The sequence below is a fragment of the Piliocolobus tephrosceles genome, chromosome 9, assembly GCF_002776525.5.
Source record: "Piliocolobus tephrosceles isolate RC106 chromosome 9, ASM277652v3, whole genome shotgun sequence".
Classification (NCBI taxonomy): domain Eukaryota; kingdom Metazoa; phylum Chordata; class Mammalia; order Primates; family Cercopithecidae; genus Piliocolobus; species Piliocolobus tephrosceles.
The window spans coordinates 71,771,769-71,794,837 of record NC_045442.1 but is presented as its reverse complement, the minus strand read 5'-3'; the positions used below and the strand labels follow the sequence as shown (position 1 = coordinate 71,794,837).

General features: G+C 43.8%; 1 protein-coding gene across 2 annotated transcripts in view; it reads right to left on the bottom strand.

Moving 5' to 3' along the window:
- The window catches only part of LRMDA (leucine rich melanocyte differentiation associated), a 1,127,556-nt gene that overhangs the window by 1,101,773 nt on the left and 2,714 nt on the right, over window positions 1-23,069 (bottom strand). For both annotated transcript variants that reach the window (XM_023204865.2, XM_023204867.1), the window contains exon 2: window positions 19,257-19,357. In XM_023204865.2, the coding sequence (XP_023060633.1) occupies window positions 19,257-19,357 (101 nt within the window). The remainder of the gene's footprint in view (window positions 1-19,256; window positions 19,358-23,069) is intronic.

Genomic DNA, 23,069 nt, shown 5'->3' with positions numbered 1-23,069 from the left:
AGCCTTTTTTTTTTTTTTTTTTTTGAGACGGAGTCTCGCTCTATCACCCAGGCTGGAGTGCAGTGGCGCGATCTCGGCTCACTGCAAGCTCCACCTCCCGGGTTTACGCCATTCTCCTGCCTCAGCCTCCCGAGTAGCTGGGACTACAGGCGCCCGCCATCTCGCCCAGCTAGTTTTTTGTATTTTTTAGTAGAGACGGGGGTTTCACCGTGTAGACCAGGATGGTCTCGATCTCCTGACCTCGTGATCCACCCGTCTCGGCCTCCCAAAGTGTTGGGCTTTGGGCCACCGCACCCGGCCTGGGAAAAGCCTTTTAACCTCTGCACATTTTTGTTCTCTGTCTTTACGCTGGAAAGAATACCGTGCTTGCCATAAAGATTCAAGAAGGTCATCAGGGAAAACTGATAGATGAACAGGAATCACCAGTACCATTACCTCTTCTAAAATAAGCAATTACCATGTTTTTTAAAAATCCATTTTACCACCAGGCGAGGTGACTCACGCCTGTAATCCCAGCACTTTGGGAGGCCAAGGCAGGTGGATCACTTGAGGTCAGGAATTCAAGACCAGCCCAGCCAAAATGGTGAAACCCTGACTCTCCCAAAAATACAAAACTAAGCTCGGAGTGGTGGCGCACACGTGTAATCCCAGCTACTCAGGAGGCTGAGCCAGGAGAACCTCTTTAACCTGGGAGGCAGAGGTTGCAGTGAGCCAAGATTGTGCCACTGTACTCCAGCCTGGGCGACAGAGCAAGCTCTTTTTCAAAAAATGAAATAAAATAAAATAAAATCCATTTTAGCAAATGAAGAATTTCCAGGTTAGATTGTGTCTTCTGATAGAGGGCACCTACCTAGTGCATAACCCTGTCCTGGACACTTCTGAAAGTGAAGCTGTTATCCCATCTTGGAAAAGCATACATTTCAATGGGAGACAGAGATCCTGCAAAGGCCCTAAGGCATTCACAGAACCAATAATGTACCAATTCTCCCAGTGGAGAATGTACCCCTAAGTGCTGGCCTTGCAGAAACACTGTGGCATGGAAAGTGATAATAAATGCAATTTCTGAAAGATGAGGTTTCAAGTTTTGGTCCTCCCCTTCTGAATAAGTACAGAGCCAGCCCACAGGGCCTTGCTGGGTGTGAAGAGGCACATGCTTGTGGCAGAAGTCTTGGAAGAACTGCATTAACCGTGACCCTTCTAACAGCATAATTGCTGCGTATATGTGTCAGGGCCGAAACGCAGGCCCTGCTCAGCCTGGGACCGGGCTGCCCTCCACCAGCTGGAGGTGGCTTGTCTCCTCCGCAACTCCTGTCACTCCAGGGTGAAGGTTTGATGGGAGAACCCATACCTCGAGTCCTTACTTGGCTGGCCTCCCTGAAAGACTCTGGCATGGCCAGCTTCTACATCCCAGAATCACCACTATGCTACACAGCAAAAGGGTTTCTGTCTTTGGGTGTGAGAAGAAACTTACCCTGTTCTCCAATTTCACTTCTGGATTCCAACCCACCCCTGAGGGCATACAGATCACCATTCCCACTCAGGAAAATCCTGGTCCCAAAGCCCTGACATTGTACAAGCTCCGAAGTCTTAAGGCAGCGTGGAAAATCCTGCCCTCCCTCCAGGAGGTGGCTCAGGTCTCAATTTCTTCATGAAGTTTCTTTTGAAGATGTCCTCCCTTCTGAGAACTTCTTGGGCATGAGAACCTCTATTATACTCCTGGCAATTAATTGGACTGTGTTATCCTGTGTGTACATAAGGTATGCATCTGTCTAGGGGCCAACCCAGGATCCACCTGGGTCATTTTACCTGCTCTGCTGGGCTGGCTGGCTGGGAACCCTCCACTCCATGTATAGCTCCCCAATGCCAGCTCAAAGAGAATAAGCTTCCCAGACAGTAGACAAAGTCACTACGTTCCCCAGTAGGAGAGAACTGCAAGGTTCTCAAAGTCCACAGGGAGAATCTGACCATGGACCCACATTGTTCTCTAATAATTTTACCTGTATTAGCCTTATCTCCACATTGAGCATGCGAGCTTTCAAATGGGGAAACATCACAGGTGTAAGGTCCACAAGCTGGGAACCCAACACTGGGGCCTTTGCAGGAACTCTCTCGATATCTGAAGGTATACAATAATATCTATGTATCTACAATAAATAGGAGAAGACCTGCAAGGGACAGTAGTCAAGTTCTCAGTCTTTGAATACATCTGAAGACAGTTTTGGGGAAATCATGCTATTCTGGGCAGTTCCCACCCTCACTTAGTCAAAGGATTAGTCTATTGCCATGTCTGTACCAGCCATAACAAGACCCTAAAGAAAGACCACCTAGCTCAGGTGCCTCCAAGGAGGGGTCCCATTGTACCAGGCAGCTAGAAAGACCACTGTAACCCTACTGGCATCCTCCAAAACATAAGTGGCCCAGGCCTGACTTCTACCCACCAGTTAAAGAGGAAGAAAATAAGAAAAGCCTTGGCGTGTATGGTTAAATTTACCCCTACTGTCATTCTTCTGGGCTTCACGACACAAGCTGGAACAAATACAGTGCTCCTCAGAGGCAGAGCACTTGAAAAAAGACTTTCAGGAGCCACTGCCAGGCTCCATTTTTCTATACCCCAGGTAAGGCTGATTTTTCTTGCCAAAGTCCAGCCTGAAAGAATTGAATTCAGAGTACTGATTTGCTATATCCAATTACAACTGGAAGAATGGTTAGCTCTCTGTGATGTTGGTCCACCTCAGGCATCTGGGAAGAATTCATGTGAGCCAACCAGGAAGACTCGTGATCCAACTGCCAGCACAGGTTAAGACAGCTGCCACCCAGGCTCCTGGCTCACTGCGCTTTCAGAGTAAGTGCTTAGAAGGGATAGGGAATACATTCTGAAAAACAAGTCACTGGAATAAAACTAACACCCCACCAGGCAATTCCAATGCACCATCCCCCCCTCACTTAAAGACTGTGTTGGGACTCAGAAAACGACACCCCAGAGTATGGTGCTTTGGCGTGCTGAGCACTTGGAACTAAAGGAGACTGGAAGGTCTCAGAGGCTGCCTCAGATGGAAGGCCTCTCTGACCGTCTCCTGCCCCTTTTGCTTCCCCAAAATGAGAGTTGCAGAAGCCAGAATTCCTCCTCCCCAAGGCGGATCCATAGAAAGTAGAACCCCTCTCCCTCAAAACAAACCATAAAACCTAAAAATATTACTCAAACCTTCCCCCACCTTTCTGTGCAGGAGCTGGCTACAAGAAATTCTCTGACCTACCTTGTCTGACAGTTGGTCATAAGACCCTCATTCCAGAAGCGTCCTGCCCTATAGCCAGGAAGAAGGATGCTACACAGAGAGACCAAAAAGAATCCAGACAGGCAGGCCTTGCTAGATTACCTGCCCCCTCAGTCTGTTACCATTAGATCATACCCTTTTGTCCAATCACATTTCTACATAGTTGTCCATTCTTGATCAAACCTTAGCATAGAAACGGATCATTTTCCCTGGGTTTTGGGGCCTTCAGTTCACAAGGTTTCTGTGGTCACATAAAACTTTGATTAAGTAAATTTGTTATGCTTTTCTCTTGCATAACACAGGTTATGTCTTTTGTTACAGAGGTGTCAGCCATGGCCCCTATGATGGGTGAGGAAAGGGATCACAACTTTGTACCCCTACATATGACATGCGAGTGGGCAATGCCCAACCACCTATCTCCTCAGAAGTCAGCAAAAGCTCTTAACACACCCTATCCCCTCTCACCTTTTGCTCCACCAACCCCCAAAATGCATTTTAATACATTCAATCGACAGAGCTGAAGCAGAACAAATATTAAAAGAAAAAAACATATTAGAGTTTTTGAGGAACAAAGCACCTCAAAACTCACATATTTAAACCTCTAGAGGATTGTATGTCTAAGTGAAATAGAAAAGTCTTGGGGGAAAAAATGGCACCTTTGCAAACAGCATTTTATTTGAAAAGAATACATCTAAATGATCCCATGCTTTCATTTCTTAAGCAGTACAGGGACAAACTAAAGCTAGCTTCAATTAGCGCAACTTTAATTTTAAAAGAATACCAATGAAAAGAAGCTTCCTTTGCCATCAACCTGTGTTTTGCCCCACTCATGTTTGCTACGAATTCAAAAGAAAAGACAGTGGGAAACCGGCAGCTAGGTAGAGACTCCAGGCAGAGACAAAACTACTATAAATGCCACATTTGGACAAAGGTCAATTGCCAGAGCTCTTCTTCACACATTTTCTCTGTCTGTCTCTGAAGGCATTCACAGAAGGATGCCCTGTTGGAGGTATACGATAATATCTGGAATTTATCTTTTTTGGGTAAACAAAGCTGCATATATGACTAATCTGATTTCTCTTTGACCCATATTAAACTAAATCAGGCTGAAGTTCCAGGTATCATTACCCCCACCCGGCCACCCCAAATATACAAATCTTTTCCTCTCAAAAGATCCCCACATTTACTAAAATAATTTGAGACTTCATCAGAAAGACTATTATGCTTGTAAACTTTAAATAATTTAAATGCTTCCTTGTATATAAATATTTCATATCAGAAATTGACTTCCAAATCAAGTGACCACACTAAGCAGTGTCCAAGTGCATCCCAATGAAATAAAATACAGGCAGCTTTTTTAATGCAGTTGGCATGAGGTCATGAAGGATTATATATGCACAATACAGAATTAAAATTGCTGCCTCAAACTCCCTTCAAGTCAAGCTAGAAACCTATCCAGTGAAATCTCCAGGAAGAAGAGCTGAACAAATCTTTGCTTTGCTAAATTGCTGAATTTTCAGAGGAATAACCTAGGGTGGTGGTAAGGTTGACAATGGATCCTAGATACGATAAAAAAAAAAAAAAAAAAAAAAGTCATATCCTGAAATCACTGAGTTTTAACCTTGGGTAAGACAAGCGTGAGGTTTTAAAACCCGATCCACAAAAGGCTCTGGCCACTAGCACTTATCTCGTGTCAAGAAGCAAAGGAAAAAAAAAATCCTGTTCTAAAATTTGCAAGGAAAAACAAGGCTATGATGTGACCCCAAGTCTCGAAACATGCAGTTTCTCCCTGAGCGGCATGAACGGCAATCACGTTGAAAAGGGTGAACAAAGAACAGAGACGCGCGATAAACACCATTAACCAGAGCTCCAGGCAGCACAGAATAAACCAGCTCGAAATAAATGGGCATTGAGACCCCAACAAAAACTTTCCACGCAGTCTCAGGAGAGTGACAGCCCAGGACCCCAGGCAAATCCTGAAGTGTAGTGAAGGAGGAAGTGAGCAGGGGGTCCACACTGGAGCCCCTCCCTTGACCTCTCCAACAACACTGGCCACTTCTTTCCTCCTTCCCTTCCTTGGGTACCGAAGGAAAAAGGCATAACAAGACCAAGTGGGACTGAACCAAGGAAAACATGCCCACTTCTTACGCCAAGCCAACGGCACAGAATTGAGCAAATTAGCATGCACATGTAACCCCCAAATGTACTATCCAGCACAGCACCATGTCACTGATGGAGACTTAGAAGACACACATACACACACACCAAAAAATGCTTTTTTTTTTTACCAGAGCAATAGCTGAGAAGAAAAACTATAACTCCTCAAGCCGTAGCGAAAGTTAAATCCTGCCTCACCTTAGCTGCAGCATTCAGCTTGATGTAGCTAAATTAACAAAATGTTCCCTTGGCATTTAAATTCTCTCTTTTCTTTTTTTCCCCTTAGAAGCAGGGTGGGGGATGAAGTGTAATAAGTCAAAAGCAACTTCAAAACAAAATCAGTTATTTGTAAACAATCCTTGTGGGGAATTTTTCTCCCCTCCTCTCCCCCTACCCCAAGAAAAACAGCCCTGCCAGTTGTAATAGAAAGCCAAGTAAAGATAAATCAATTAGCTTGCTAATTTCTCCCCTCTCATTTATTTAGCTCTGCACTGTATTTGTCGTAATTGACTACAATTATGTTAATTACTAACTCCAGTATAATTACTATATTTATTGTCATTGAGCACGCGATGTACCCACAGCAAAGCTGGCATTTGTCGGGCATCAAGAAAGCAAACTGTCGAGAGGTGATTCTCGGCAAACTGGCGGATGTGGCTTCAGCAAATGAAAGGGCAAAAGAGATTTCATGCAATGTTAGTTTGAAAGCACCGGTTCATTAAGGATATTAATTTTCTGATAACTACACATTTAAGCATGACACACTCACCCAGTATCTACAGGATTTCGCAATTATTAATGCGTGACAGTTTCAAATGCTAAGTGAATCAATTAAACAGCAGCATTCACAATTTGAGAAGAGATAACTGCTTCATAACTACCTAAGACTACAATTTTCACATGACAAAAAAGAGCCATTGAGGCGCCTTCAAAACCTGACAGGTCAAGAAAGAAGTTTGAAACAAAAGCACCTTACAACCATCATCTCTCCTCTTTACTTGTCAGATCAACTTTGCTAGTGTCTCCCCAGAAACGGCATCACATGCCAGCTGCCACAAGGTGATTTTTCATGTCTTGTCAAAGAAATCTTTTATTCTATTTGCTCTGCATTAACATGTTACATTTATTGATCAAGGGCCTGTTCGGCAGCCACAGCAGGGCACTGAGCTCTCCATGCCTACGGGGCTTTGATGTCCCGGTGACATTCGAGCCCGAATAATGCACATACTAAATGGATTTAATGCAGAAATGTGTTTGGGCCTGACAGTTACATTAATAACAGCCCCTCACACTGATAAATATGCAATTGCTACTATTAAGAGTTACCCAATTAGGGGGAAAATATTTCTCTACCTTATAAATAAATCCATCAAGGAAAAAGAAAGTTTTAACAATGGTGCATTTTCTTAAAACACTTCTCCAGCTGCAGGAAATGGGCCGTGTGGGGGTTAACACCCCCCCTCCTGCCCTCCCTCCAATTGTTTTTAATAAGTCTTGCTTTATCTCAAGAATGGTTTGGTGATTTTTTTTTTTTTCTTTTAAACCTCTTTTGTTGGTCTTCCCTGTTCTACCCGTCTCTTGTTTCTTCAGAACCAGAGAAAAAGCAGACACCCAGGAGACTGAAAAATTGGGTTCTGTATAAACTCAGCAAGGAACTTAGGGGAGGTGGTGCAGAAGTGGGGGCACGTAGCTGATCTCCATAATGATGGGTCTGGAGGAGGAGCTTTAAAAAAAAAAAAGAAAGAAAAAGAAAACTCCACGCGAAACCTGAACATGTATGCGTCTCTCTCTCATTTAAAACCCTAAGTGACCTTGTGCTAGGGCAGTGACGGGGGTGGGGGTGTGAAGGGGAAGAGAAAGCAGCTGGGATGGAAGAAACCTTTTATTAGAAAAGTCTCGGCCAGGCAGAATTTGTAGTTATTATATCCCTGCAATTAAACACAGACACCCAGCAAAAAGCATAATCGCTCCCCTTTCATCATCAAGGAGCAGGGAACAGCTGAAATCACCAACACTGCAGTCCCTGAGGAGAGGAAAGAGGCCTTTCAGATGGTGGGTGTGTGCACGCAAGTGAGTTCATGTGCAAATATACACACACCCCCACGCACCTCTTCTTTTCCCTTTAGACTCAGAATTCAAGCATGCAATTGTCCATCTCAAGGTCCCCCAGTCCCAAGGCTGGCACCACAGTCAGCAGTTGCTGAGCCATTTGTCCCACTGCTGCAACCTTTGATCTGAACCACACCTCACAGAGCAAGGGAGAGGAAGAAAGAAGATAAGTTCTCTGGAAAAATCCCACCTCCCAGGCCTCATGAGGTCCTGCCTCGCCAAACTTTCCAATCAGAAAGGTTTTACAGAAATGGGAGAGAGCAGGAAATGCTATATACATATGACTCCAGGGCCTCCAGCGTCTTGAACTCAGAGCAACAAAATCTACTCAGACCCTGGTATAGTGACTTCCACAGGCATTTAATGATTCAAAAAAAAAAGAAGAAGGAAACTTCCCCCCTACCCTCAAAAGTAAATACAGGCTTGGCAGTAGCTGTCTTTTCCCACACACAGAAAAAAGATTTACACCCTGAAAAGCAGTTTAGGATAACCATAAAGCTGAAGTCAGACCACTGGGGCCATTTAATCCCAGCTCTCCCATTTAACCATCAGGGTGGTCTCAGGCAATTACTCTGCTACTCTGGGTCTCAGTTGTTTCATCTGTAAAATGTGGATAAGAACAGCTCCATTCTCAAAATGTTGTTGGGAATAAATGAGATAACATATGTAAGTGTTCTGCCCAGGCATGGCATGTAGTGCATACTTGATAATGTTGGCTGAAAATAAACATGACTTTTTTTTGAGATGGAGTCTCACTCTGTCGCCCAGGCTGGAGTACAGTGGTACGATCTTGGCTCACTGCAACTTCCGCCTCCTGGGTTCAAACAGTTCTCCTGCTTCAGCCTCTCGAGTAGCTGGGATTACAAGCACATGCCACCACGCCTGGCTAAGTGTTGTGTTTTTAGTAGAGATGGGGTTTCACCATGTTGGCCAGGCTGGTCTTGAACTCCTGACCTCAAGTGATCTGCCCGCCTCAGTATCACAAAGTGCTGGGATTATAGGCGTGAGCCACTGCGCCCGGCCTAAACATGACTTCTGATGTCATCTGTCTGACTCTCTGTCCCTCGACTACTTTGGAGAGTAGAGCCAGTCTTTCGGTATTATTGGCAAGTCTCCTTTATTATGAAGCTCATCAAGAGAACCATTCTGCCAGCTATCTCCAAAAGGGCACCAGAGGTCTTTCTCAACAGGCTGAAGTTGGAATGGGGGAGGAAGGATTCCTTTCATCCAAAGCTGTCCTATGCCCTGACATTTGGCATCCCTGGCCTCACCCACTAAATGCTACTAGAGCCCATCCCCATCACTGTGACAACAAAATGCCCTCTACAGTGGCAGAATTTCCTGGTTGAGAACTTGAAGGTCTAGCAAGTAGAAAGTTTGAAAGGGTTAAATTCTCCAGTCTCCTTCCTAACACCCCCAAATCACCACTACTCCTAACAGTCACCCTGACAATTTGGAAGGCGGCACCACTCACATGCCCGATAATGTCCTCAGAACAGAAAGCAGGGCAGAGGGGGAGGGTGGGGGAGTGGGGCCCAAATTCCAAACAGCTCAGGGAGAGAGACTTTACAAGACAGGAAAATAAACCCCAAGATTCTGGGACAGCAAAATGGGTGAGAGGGGAAATAAAATGAGTTATCAAAAAGTCTAGGAATGTCTTATATTAGAGGCAAACGCTGCAGGAAATATAGAGACAACGTTTATGAAAGCACTTTCTAAATCATATCGCAAGTTACAGGGATCATCATCATTCAAGAAAGTGAACCTCAGGGAAGTCCTGTGGCCCCTTAGCAACTCTCTCCAGTTGCCCACCACCTCCTGGACCAGTCTTACCGTGGCACAATGCATCATTTTCTCTGGGTAGAAATCCAGGAAGTCAGGAAGCCTTAGGGAGGAGGGAGTGCCACAAAAACCACCCTCACAGTGGCCTGAAACCTGCTGCCTTAGTGCTCTTCCCTCCCTTATTGAGTCAGATTTTTGTTTGTTTGTTGTCGAGATTGGGTCTTGCTCTGTCACCCAGGCTGGAGTGCAGTAGCACAAACACAGCTCACTGCATCCTCTACCTTCCAGGCTCAAGCGATCCTCCCACCTCAGCCTCCCAAGTAGCTGAAACTATATAGGTGCATGCCACCACACCCAGCTAATTTTGTGTATTTTTTGCAGAGATGGGGTTTTGCTATTTTCCCCAGGCTGGTTTCAACCTGGGCTCAACTGAGCCTCCCAAAGTGCTGGGTTACAGGTGTGTGCCACCCTGCCCAAGCTAGTCAGACTATTTTGATGCTTCTATAGGCAGGGAGGTCACTCCAGAAAGTCTAAGTAAAGGGAATCAAAGTCTTCTAAGTGAAACTTTTTTTTTTTTAGATGGAGTCTTGCTTTGTTGCCCAGGCTGGTGTGCAGTGGTGTGATCTTGGCTCATTGCAACCTCCACCTCCCAGGTTCAAGGAATTCTCCTACCTCAGCCTTCCAAGTAGCTAGGATTATAAGCACCCATCACCATGCCCTGCTAATTCTTGTACTTTTAGTAGAGCTGGGGTTTCACCACGTTGGCCAAGCTGGTTACAACTGAGACATTATACATCACCCACCAAGTCATTTTCCACTTTACCCTTTGATTGTATGTTCTGGTGGTAGCTGGAGACACCAGGATGGCCAATGATATTCTTAGAACAAAAATATTTCTTTAACTGCATTGCTCAGTTTAAAGAGAACACTGGTTCTAACATACAGAGTACCTTGCCTCCTAGGAATCAGTCAGAATATATCAATGCCCTAGAACTACATTGAAAATTCACTAACAATTTATCTTCTAAAGCCTATCTTTTCCACCACCATCTCTTCTGCTCAAAGCTTACAGACATGAGCTCTGTTGCCTCCCCTACCCCAATATCAGCATGTTTCCCAAATAAGATCACTACATTTGGGGTTGGAAATAAGTATGAATAAGGCCCTTGGCTGCAAAGCCAATATTTAATGAAGACCCACTACCAACAGAACATGTCCTTTGAACTGTTCTCCTGAGAGTCTGGGTGGGGAATTTTCTCTCCCCAATCCCACTGGAACATGATCAAATATATGCTCCTAGCTGGCAGGGATAAAAAATATATATGAGGTGAGCTGGTTTAGCCTATGGAATACCAGGGACAATTGGAAAGCTAAGGTATTTATATTAGTTAGGATAGCGTAGGTTATGCTGCATTAACAAGTAACTCCAAAATCTTATAACACAGATTTATTTATCATTCAAAATCTATGTTCACAATAGATAAGCAAATGGTTATACTCATTCTGGTCAGAACCCAAGACTGATGATCATATTACTAAAAGATGAAATGGCAAATCATTCACTGGCTCTTACAGATTCTGCCCAGTGGTCAACCAAAGAACACTGAGATGTGCAAACACACTATGTGTTGAAGAAGATGAAATCCTGAATATCTGTGAGGAGCCTCAATGACAACCATAGCGAAATGGCCCCCATGGAGGGTCAAGCCGAGGCTCTTAGCCTCACTAGCACCATGTTCTAAGCACTAACTATGTTTACTAAAGACCTATTATATGCCAGGTAATTTAGAAGGCACATTACACACAGCACTCAATATTTCTGCAATTAGCCCAAGGTCAGTTAACCAACAGGTGAGTGACAAAAGCAGGATTTCAAACCAGGATGGCCCAACCCAAAGCCTTGGTTCTTTTCATTACACTGCCCATCTTCCCAACAAAGCAGCAAGTTAACAGCCCAGCTCTGTCTAGCAGTTCATAACAGAGACACAGAAAGTATGGTGTGTCTGTCCTCAAAGCAGCTCTGACAGTACTCCAGGTGTCTGCCTCGTTGCCTGCAGCAGGGGAGAAAGGGCAAGGCCGCTGTTTCTTTTCTGAAGTTTCCCAAACTCCAAAGCCCTTTACCCTCATCTTGGCCAAAGCCAAGGAAGCAACAAGCAAGCTCTACCTAAGAAATTTTCTCCTAAGCAATTCTCCAGCCCAAGCATTTATCAGAGTGATGCTAAGTAAGATGCAGCTGCAAAGAATTTAATTTTTAAAATGTAAGCTTCTCGTTGCCATAGATCAATTAAACCTTCTTGATTTTATTGCCAGGTTGACATGGGAATATTTGTCACTGTTTGCCATGGGAGCTCTGCTCTGCCGCTGTGTTCAACAAGCTAAGCAGGCAGGGCTCCTGGGGCAGGGGAATGGGGCCACCAAGGAGAACTCTGCCCTGGGGCAGGGGAATGAGGCCACCAAGGAGAACTCTGCCCTGCCCCAGTCAGGGGAGATGGGAAACTAAAAAGCTGGAACAGTTCATTAAAATGTCCTCTCTGCATTGAGCAGATTAAGGAACCAACACTGGCTAAAGCACAGAATTCTCTTTACTAATTAGCAAAGGAAAGGTAAAATATGAACAAGCTCAAGGAAGAATTTGGGACCATGGACATTCAAACACTCTTGGGAGAAATTGGTATCACCTCTCCAGAGGGTAATCCGACATCTGTACCAAAGCTGCCCTATTTTGTCTAGGAATCTGTAAAAGCAACTAATCAGAGACATACTCATTAATGAGTATTACAAAGATATTTCTATTAGAGCTATTTATGGTAGTAGAAATTTGGGGGGAAAAAAACAACTAAACATCCAACACTAAGGAATGACTTGAGAAACCATTAACAATTGTGATACAGGATGGGCACGGTGGCTCATGCCTGCAATCCCAGCGCTTTGGCTGAGGTTAGAGGATCACTTGAGCCCAGGAGTTCAAGACCAGCCTGGGAAACATAGGGAGATCCCACCTCTACAAAATTTAACAACAACAAAATTAGCCGGGCATGGTGGTGCATACCCATAGTCCCAGCTACTCAAGGGGCTGAGGTGGGAGGATCGTTTGAGCCTGGGAGGTTGAGGTTGCAGTGAGTCATGATCGTTCCACTGCATTCCAGCCTGGGTGACAGAGTGAGACCCTGTATCAAGAAAACATTGTAAAGCAGTAAAGTATTTATTGAGATGGGGAAATACTTCCCACACAATGTAAACAATGGCATCATTTTTTAAAGTATTTGGCATTGTAAAAGACTAGGAAGACAATACAATGATAACAATGGTGATTTCTGGTTGGTAAGATTATCAGTGACTTGAGAGGAACACGGTTTCCTTCATACTTTCTCTGGGTTTTCCAATATTTCTATATTAATTACTATTACTCTTATAAGAAAAAAATTATCTTCAAAAATAAAGAACTTAAATACAATTTCACACAGATGTAGACATTGGACTCACATTCACTAATGCATTCAATTTCAAGGGACAAAATGTCATGCCTCCTGGCTATTACCTGATCAGCTCCCTAAACCCTCTATCCTCATTCCAGGGTGGATGGCAAGACCCTGACCCTGAGAATTGAGTCCAGAGAACTCAATCCAGTTCACAGTCACTATGGCTGACCTGGTTCCCAGCCGATCACAGCAGGAAGAATCAGATCTAGGCTGAAAGAGCAGAAGAAAGGAATGTGTGAGCCTTTTAAGGGAGCCAGAAATTTCATTTGGGCCTGTTTTCTTGCTTCCGTTTCCAATTTTTAACCTGACAGGGTACACACTGGCTCCAGTAACTTTAATTCCCCCCCCCAGGAAAGAGTCACAAAAACAAGACAGCCTGAAATCCATGACCTTCTACATAGAGAGGTCACCAGTTTACTGTTGGACAATCCAACTAACACAGAAGTGGATTTGCCATAGTTAATGCAGGAAAGAAGACTTTGAAGCATAATGGGAAGAAAAAAATACGTACAGTAACTTCAAACAAAAGTCCAGAACTTACAAATCCATAACTACCCTCCCTTCCAGCATAAACAGGTGGTCATAGTAGAATCAGCAGAACTATCTCTTTTATGAATGAGATTAACAATGATTGTGGATGGATAAGAATGAATGGCAAGGCTGGACATGGTGGCTCACGCCTGTAATCCCAGCACTTTGGGAGGCCGAGGCGGGCAGATCATGAAGTCAAGAGATCGAAACCATCCTGGCTAACATGGTGAAACCCCATCTCTACTAAATATACAAAAAAACTAGCCGGGCGAGGTGGCGGGCGCCTGTAGTCCCAGCTACTCGGGAGGCTGAGGTAGGAGAATGGTGTGAACCTGGGAGGCGGAGTTTGCAGTGAGCCAAGAGTGCACCACTGCACTCCAGCCTGGGTGACAGAGTGAGACTCCATCTCAAAAAATAAAAATAAAAACAAAAACAAAACAAAGAAGGATGTTCCTTACATGAGTGGTTGAAACCTGGTGCCTTTCTTCTAACTAACATCTTGGCAGGCAGTAAATACAAATCCAGCCACATAAAAAAAAATCACCCAAGCAGATCAATTAACAAATAGGGAGATTAAATAAATAATCAAAAATCTCCCAACAAAGAAAAGTCCAGGACCTGATGGTTTCACTAGTGAATTTTATCAAACATTTAAAGAACTAACATCAATCCTTCTCGAACACTTACAAAAAATTGGAGAGGAGGGAATACTTTCAAACTTATTTAACAAGACCAACATTATCCTGATACCAAAGCCAAACAAGGACACTACAAGAAAGCTACAAGCCAATATTCCTAATGAACATACAAGCAAAAACACTCAACACAATCAGCAAACCAAATTCAACAGCACAATAAAAGAATCATGCACCATCATCAAGTGGGATTTATCCCTGGAATGCAAGGATAGTTTAATATATGCAATCAATAAATGTGATGTACCACATTTAATGGTATATATACCACATTAACAGAATAAAGGATACCATATTAACAGAAAAAGCATTTGACAAAATTCAACATCCTTTCATAATAAAAACTCTCAATAAATTAAGTATAGAATGAATTTACCTCAACATAATAAAGGCCATATAGACAAGCCCACAGCTAACATCACACTCAACAGAAACAAGCCAAAAACTTTTCCTCTAAGATCAGGAATAAGGATGCCTACTCTCACCATTTCCACTTGGTATGGTAATAGAAGTCCTAGCCAGAGCAATTAGGAAATTGCAAAAAAAGAAATAGGAGGCATGTAAATTGGAAAGGAAGAAGTAAAACTGTCTCTGTTTACAGATGACATGATCTTATACATAGAAAACCATGAAGACTACACCAAAAAAACTGTTAGAATAAACAAATTCAGTAAAGTTGCAGGATACAAAATCAACACACAGAAAGCAGCTGCATGCCTGTACACTAACAAAGAGTTATCCAAAAAAATTAATCCCATTTACACATAACATGAAAAAATAAAATATTTTTATAGGAATAACATTTATTCCTATAAATTAACCAAAGAGGTAAAAGATCTGTACAATGAAAACTATAAAACATTGATGAAAAAAATGGAAAGATATACACATAAAGGAAGATATCCCATACGACCTAAAGCCATCAACAGGTTCAATGCAATCCTTATCAAAATTCCAATAGCATTTTTCACAGAAATAGAAAAAAAATCCTAAAATTCATGTGACACAGAAGACTCCAAATAGAGCAACATTGAGCAAAAAGAACAAAGCTAGAGGCATCACACTACCTGACTTCAAAACATATTACAACGCTGTAATTATCAAAACAATACATACTAACATAAAAACAGACATATAGACCAATGGAATAAAATAGAGAGCCCAGAAATACATCTACGCATTGACAGTCAATTGATCTTCAACAAAGGTGCCAAGAACACCCAAAGGGGAAAGAACAGTCTCTTCAATAAATGGTGTTAGAAAAACTGGATATCCGTATGTGGAAGAAAAAATTGATCTCTTATCTCACACCATATACAAAAAATTGATCCCTTTTCTCAGATCATATGCAAAAATCAACTCAAAATGGATTAAGAACTTAAACATAATGTAATGTATAGCATGGTGGCTATAGTTAATATCACTGTACTGTATACTTGAAATCTGCTAAGACAATAGATCATTCATGTTCTCTTCATACAAAAAAGGGAACTGTGTGAGGTAAGGGATATGTTAATTAGCTTCAGCTCAGTAATCATCTCACAATGTATGCATATATCAGAACATCATGTTGTATGCTACAGATACAACTTTTAGCTGTCAATTATGCCTCAATAAAGTTGGGAAAAGATTTAAAAATCACATGTTAGTATATGCATGGAATATCTCTGGAAGATGACACAAAAACTGAGTAACAATAGGTAGCTGTACAAAGGGAACCTGGGAGGCTAAAGGACATGGTGTAAATGAGACTTTCTTCTCACTGCATGTTGCTCCTTCTAAAGGTTGTGCCATGTGCATGTATTAACTATTTAAAAACTGAATAAACAGAACTCCTTGTCTAAAAGTAAACCTTGCCCTAAAACACAAATGTACTGCAGCTGATCTTGCAACCTAGGGGAGTGCAAAGTTTTTATTTATCAAGGTACTGCTCTGTTTAAGGCAATATCCTGATATGACTTTTGGAGGTTAAAAAAAGAAAGCCTGTAGAGATGTTCTAGAAGGAGAGAAAAGGGTTAATTTTTCTGTATATAACAAGGGAAGAATTTTGTGCTTCTGAGGATAGCTCTGGAAAGATGGTAAGTGGCATGGAAAAGAGAGAAAGGGCCTGGGAGAAAGAGGCATTAGTCACATGCAGGAGGCCTGACCCTAATTAGAGGCACTGCCAGGGAGAAATTCTCTGTGGCAAGCAGAACCCCAAAAATGTCCAGGAACAGTGCTATCCCAACCTTATCTCCTGCTGTGTGCCACAATTGCCATGCAAACGTCTTCACTACACCTTCAGCTAGCAGTACAAGTCAATATGTAATAACGTGGTGTTGGGCTTTGGAAAAATGAAGGGGGTATCCCAAGTGGGGCCAGGCAGGCTGCTCAAGAGGAAGAATAGCAGACAACAGAGCCGAAATATGGTCAGGGAACTGCAGTGTGCTGGGTGCAAGGCAGTCTGACTGGGAAACATGCTCCCTGCAATCCCATGGAAATAGTGAGGGGCAGAGGGGCCTAGGGAGAAACTGTCTACAGAACACGGGATATGGATTTACAATATTTCATTTGGATATCATGATCCCTGAAGCCTAGAGAGCTTGGGTCATCCACTCCATCCCCACTCATTTGGAAGGTAAGTTTAGAATCTCCTGTCTCTCCTCTTCTCCCTATTTTCCCCCTCTCCTGCTTCTTTCTCTCTTTCTTTCTCTCTCTCTCTCTCTCTCTCTCTCATTTCAAGACAGAGTTTCACTCTTGCTGCCCAGGCTGGAGTGCAATGGTGTGATCTCAGCTCACTGCAAACTCCACCTCCCAGGTTCAAGCAATTCTTCTGCCTCAGCCTCCCAAGTAGCTGGGATTACAGGCATCCGCCACCATGCTCAGCTAATTTTTTGTATTTTTAGTAGAGACGGGGTTTCACCACAATGGCAAAGCTGGTCTTGAACTCATGACCTCAGGTGATTTGCCTGGCTTGGCCTCCCAAACTGCTGGGATTATAGGTGTGAGTCACTATGCCCAGCCTCTGCTTATTCTTTTTAAGAGGAATTAGCTAAGCATCTAAAACATCTTAGATGTTGATTCAGCTGAAGGCAAAGATAGAGACCAGTGCCCAAATAAGCTCAAATCTTCCTCTAACACCCCAGAGAAATAGTGTTGCCTCCCCCTGCTCCTCCCTCCAATTAGGTAAATAAAGAAGATCAAAGGTGATCCACTCCCAAGCACACCCAACTCAAGTCAGGAGTGCTTTTCGCCATTCTGGTCTGCAGCTGTCTCCAGCATAACCAAGTCCTTAAACACAAACTTTTTCTGAACATTAGACCTCACCCCTCCACTGCTCATCCCTGCCCAAACTCAGCTACAATCCAGTGTGGAGCTCACACACTGACGACAACACGGACAAGAACAGGCTCCTACCAGATGTGAAACCAGCTCAAACTCAACACTACAGAAATGTGTCTCCTCTCAACAAAGGAAAATACAAATCTTCAGTGTTCTTCTGAATCCACTCTTCAGCCACCCCCTTACTAAATTTTCCTGCATCTAGGATGTGTCATTTCTTACAATAAATCCATATAGATCCAGCCCCTCAGAGCCAACAGCCCCTTCTTGCCACACATACACACCTCCCAAGGTCCAGTCCCTCCTCTCCCAAAGAAGGCGGGGCCCCTGGACATCACAAAGATGGTTGTGTTTCCTCAGACCTGACAGCCCAGTCCCATGACCCGCATACACTGATGCTCCCTCATGGGGCCCAGCCTCCTCAAACCCACATCCGGCTCCCACTAACTACTCAGGGCAACCACAACCCCGAGCCCCAGTGCCCTGAGCCCCTGGGGGCCAGTCACACAGGAGGAACTCCTTCCATGCCCAGGAAAGGCAGCCTTTTGCCTGAGTCTGCTCTGGGAAGCTGGAGCACTCAAAAAAAGTGCTCAGAAAAAGATATCTCAAAAAAAAAAAAAAATCCTTCATTTCTCTAGAGTCAGCATGTATTTATTTGGCTTCCTCTCATCGCTGTGTACTACTTTACAACTTGTCAGTTTCCACCTCTCCCCAGATGCACAAAAACCCTTTGGGAGTAAGGAAGAATACAGAGACAGCGGCCACTCTCCATCCACCACAACCTTCAGGGTGCCCCTTTCCTGGAGACAGCGCAGCTCTGTGTGGCCACGTACTCCCGAGCAGCATCCGAGGAGTTCCGCTGGCTGACCTCAAACAAATCCTCTTTTACCTCTTGTGCCTTATTGCTCTGAGTTGTGTTCAGTTTCCCTCAAATTTCTAATTCCCAAGTATACAGATTCAGCAGTGGGAAATGAAGACTCCGAGGCCTAGAAGCAGGAAAGTGCCTGGGCCCTGGAATGGAATTCAGGTTCCTCATCTCTCCTTTGACCCCAGAACAGTCTGTCCCACTCAGAGGGCAGCAGAGCTCTCAAGGAGAGCACTGAGGAAAAAGCCCTGGGTGGCACCAGCTTGTTAGGAGAAAAGCAATCGCCCTGCCTGACCCCTGCTCTTATCCCACTGACACCTGCTTTCCAAGTACCTCTTACTTCTCTCCTCCAAGCCCCCAAATCAGGCACAAGGCATAACCTTTTAGGGAGAAAGGAAATAACTGCCTGTATTCTCCACTGGAATAATATACAAGATCACACTTACCTTTGCCAAGACTTGAACAGTTGTCAGAGAGTTTCCCTCCCACCCACCCCACACCAACAGTGTTTAAATTGCTTTGAAGCACCATCTGGGAGACATTATCATCACAAACATTTAAAGCTCCAATTCATAAAAAGGCAAAAGAAAGAAAACACACACGTACACACACCCTACCTGTGACTCAACAAATGTTTTGGGACATGTGTTTATCCTAAAAAAAGCACACCTAGACACCCCAAAACACTCTTGCAGGCTCCATCTCATTCCTTCCCCAAGAGTATTCTGACCTGTCTACACAGGTATCCATGAAAAATGAAAAGAACACAGTGAAAATATGATGACCCTCTCATAGGAACTGGTGTGAAATGGATGAGGCTCAACATGCTGCCTAGGCATCTTCAGCAGCACAAAAAAAGGCAGCCACGGAATCACCGGACACAGTCAAACCTTTGGGGCGTGATTCCACACCTCTCAGAGCCTCCTGCTGAATAAAAGGACACCCTATGTGGAGTTGGAACATTTGACTTTTATCTGCCGGCCCTAAAGTACCCGGGAGGACTGGGCCTCCCAGGCCTGGCCTACATCTTGTGAAGGTTACATACCTCAGAAGGTTAAAGCTCAGATCAAGCCTCTTTGCGAAATGTCCACAGTCCCTGCCAAGGTGCTCTGGAATTTCTCTGCAGTCCTGGCCTACGTAGGACACCTGGAAATTAAATGGAACAGAAACAATGTGGCAAACGGAAATCACCCAGCTGCTCCCAACCCTGAAATTATTGATCCAATGATTGCTTCTGCAACTTGAAACGCATGTTTCTCACACACAAAAAGGCCACATTTGTGACTCTTTCCCTGATCAAATCAGCTTTGGGGGCTCCAAGGACACCACCAACAGTTCCCCTTTCCTGGTCCAGTTAACATGATGGAGACTAATCCCAGGACAATGGAAATTGGACTAAAATTGGCCAGATTCAGGTGTCCAAAAGAAACCTGAATATCAGGGCATGTTGATATAACTGCAACAATAGCCCTCTCACTCAGGGGCTTTTGCAACAGCTGCTCCTCTGTCCCTTCTTCTCCCTCTCCTCCACTGCCCCCCAGTACCCTGGTATGCACATTACCTCATCAAACACACAGCAGATGCACTTGCCAGCATTCAACCTTCAGGGTGCTGGAACAAACAGGGTTGGAAAAGAAAACCTCCCCAGACCACCAATCCCACCCAGTTGCCACCATGTACAAAATGCCCTCCACACCCAAAAAAAGCTGATTTGAAGGCCACAGGGCAACAATGTGTGCCCGGGGCTTCTGAATGTCCCTCCTCCAGAGGCCTTTGGCAGTCAATCCCACTCTGTGCACAAAGTTGTTTCCCTGGGCATTCTTCTATCTATTACAGATTATTTATTATTAAGTACTTGTATGTGCCCAAATATTAAAAGGCTGAACTGAACTGAATCTGAACTGATTCCAGAACTGACGCCTGTGAGAAGGTCAGTGGGCTTTCTCACTACCCTAATCACCCAGTTTTTGGAACCCATTTTTACAGACAGCACTCTGTGGGCAGACTGGCAACTAATTCCCAAACCATAAAATAAACCCATGGGGCTGAGCTGACCAATGGGCCACAATGCACGCTGTTTCCCTAAAGTACAACATGCTCAACCCCCAGCTCGAAATCCAAGCCCAACACATGGCTACAACCTTCTTCTGGTTTCCCTACAAATCACATTCTTCCACATATACAGACAAAGATCTCTTAGAATGAGAAAGAGATTCCCCAGGAGGTTGTTTCCTCATGGGAAACGAGACTACGGTGACCATCTTACATCCTCAGATATTAGGTTCAACCATGTGAGCTATGAATATCCATTTTAGAACCACAAAATAGCTCTTTTACATGGTTCAACCTAATATAAGCTACACTGAACCCTGACACCCTCAACATCTCCAGTCACCTCTCAACCTTCTCCTATCCACTGAGGACAAACTGCTGACAATGCAATATCCTATATCCACTCTCCTTCAGTAACTTCATTCTAGGAGAGAAAAGAAGGAGAAAGAACAGAAAAATAGCTGACTCCAATAAAGTAATTTTGACTCAAGAAGATATAGGCTAAAAAATAAAGGATTCTAAGTTCAATCTAGCAGTCTCTCCTCTTTCTACCTGGGGTCCATCTTTCTTCACAGTTCTTTGTGTAATAAATTAAGTTCTGCTTCCAAGCTGAGAGAGAAATCATACGCCAAAGAAAGACTGTGGCTATAAGGCCACAGTCTAGTCCATCTGGGGACTTCGATCTCCCTCAGGATCTCTGCTTAATCAGCAGCTTCTTCTGTATTGTACATTCACAGTGAACCCCAGGCCCATGGCACTCACCAGAAAATCCATCCCATTCACCCCAGCCTGCACCACTATCTTGTACATATTATCAGTCAAGACCTCTGTGATATATATAGTAGAGACATTGAGTTTTAGATGCAGAAACTGAGTTCTTTCCTCTTAGAATGGCCAAGGACTAAATCTCATAGAGACCCAGTTTGTCAAAACTTCTTATGTTTTATACAAGGAAACTAAGACTCCAGAGGCCTGCCTAGCACAATACAGCTTCTTAGTGACAGAGCCCAGATCAAGTCCTATACCATAAATAAGGACTTCCAACTTGGAGGCCATGGAGTGTTTACAAATCCACATGTGGGTTTGAGATTTCTTCTTTTTTTTTTTTTTTTCTTTTTCTTTGTAAGAGATGGGGTTTCGCTGTGTTGCTCAGGCTGATCTTAAACTCTGAACTCAAGTAATCCCCCCACCTCAGCCTCCCAAAATAGCTGGAATTGCAGGTACAAGCCACCATGCCAGGCAGACACGAGTTTTCTTGATCAGCAAATGCCAATGGTGCATCTATCATCATGTTTTGGCTTCAAAATGAGTCTTCTGAGCTGAAAGGGCAAGAACTTCTCCCATGGTGCTACACTAAGGGCCCAAGAAGAGTGTTAGAGCCTGGGAAAAGAGAGGGATATTTGCTTCCCTTTTTCTTCTGTAGGAGTTCCATTCAAAGGAAACAGGAGCACCAAGGAGAGCTATTACCACAAAGCATTTGGATCACTCACAACATCTGATGAGACTGTCAGCAGCCTGTTTCATTACATGGTCTTAACTATATGACATCCCAGGAAGACTAAGAAAAATACAAGTTGTTCTCATTGTTCTCAATGTGAAGACCAAGTCTCAAAAGTTTAGCATGAGAACCAACTTGGTAAGTAATCTGCATGCTTAGATAACCCCTGTGGTAAAGTAGAAACTTTTAGAGATGTGAGTTAAGCCGACCAGGCTGAAGGGCTCAAATCGGCTGGAAAAGGCTTAAAAGCAGCAAGCAGTCACTGCCAGATATTGCAAGCAATGCTTGAAACTAGAAAAAAGACTTAAGAAGTGCTTCTGAGGGAAGACATTACCTCTCAGGATGTCAGGAAGCTTCTTAGAGTACAGGACCACCTAATGTAAGATGCAAGGCCAGAAGAGCCAAACCAAAAATAGTTTGCTTCTTCAGCAAAAGGGAGATGGGATACAGAGATTAATATATCTTAAATGGCAAGAAGCAAGAGCATATTCAGAACACCACTGCATTTAGTCAATTACCTTGATTTAGACTGCATTGAGGAACAAAGATTCGAACTTATAATTTCTCTGTTTTCTATAATTTGTACCCTAAGACTTCCACCCTGTGTGGAATAACAGGAAGGGACACCATTACCAGGCAAATGAAAATATAACAAGTTAAAGATCCCTATGGAGAGGAAACTAGAAAGGGAAAGGAGAGTCTGGAAGGGGTCCCCATCCACGTACACACACAATCCCTCCGAGCTGAAGCTGCAGAAAATGACCAAACCGTAGAAGACTGCAGGTTTCACTTTGCTTTGGGACTTTCTGGCTCCCAGAGCATTTCTGGAGATGAGTTTGTCAACAGTCAGATGTTGAGGAGATTATTTTATGATGCCTGCCCCTAGCCAGGGGTGGGAGATCCTCGATTTTAAATTTGTAATACTGAGCTGGGCACAGTGGTGCATACTCGTATTCCCAGCTACTCAGGAGGCTGAGGCAGGAAGACAGCTTGAGCTCAGGAGTTCAAGGGTGCAGAGAGCTATGATTGCGCCACTGCATGTCAGCCTGGGCAACAGAGCAAGCCCTTATCATTCATTCATAAATAAATAAGTGTATGTGTGGTACTGGAAGCGGTTGGAGTAGAAACAACCATAGGTAGAAATCTGATTCCCAGTACTGCCACTGCTATCTGTGTTGTCACAGATAAGTCACCATCTTCGAGTCTGTTTCCTCTTCTGCAACTGGACTAACACTAACTCCTCCAAAGGTGTTAAGAATAATGTAAAAACCAACATGTATTAAATGCCTATCATGTGCTTGTTATCTA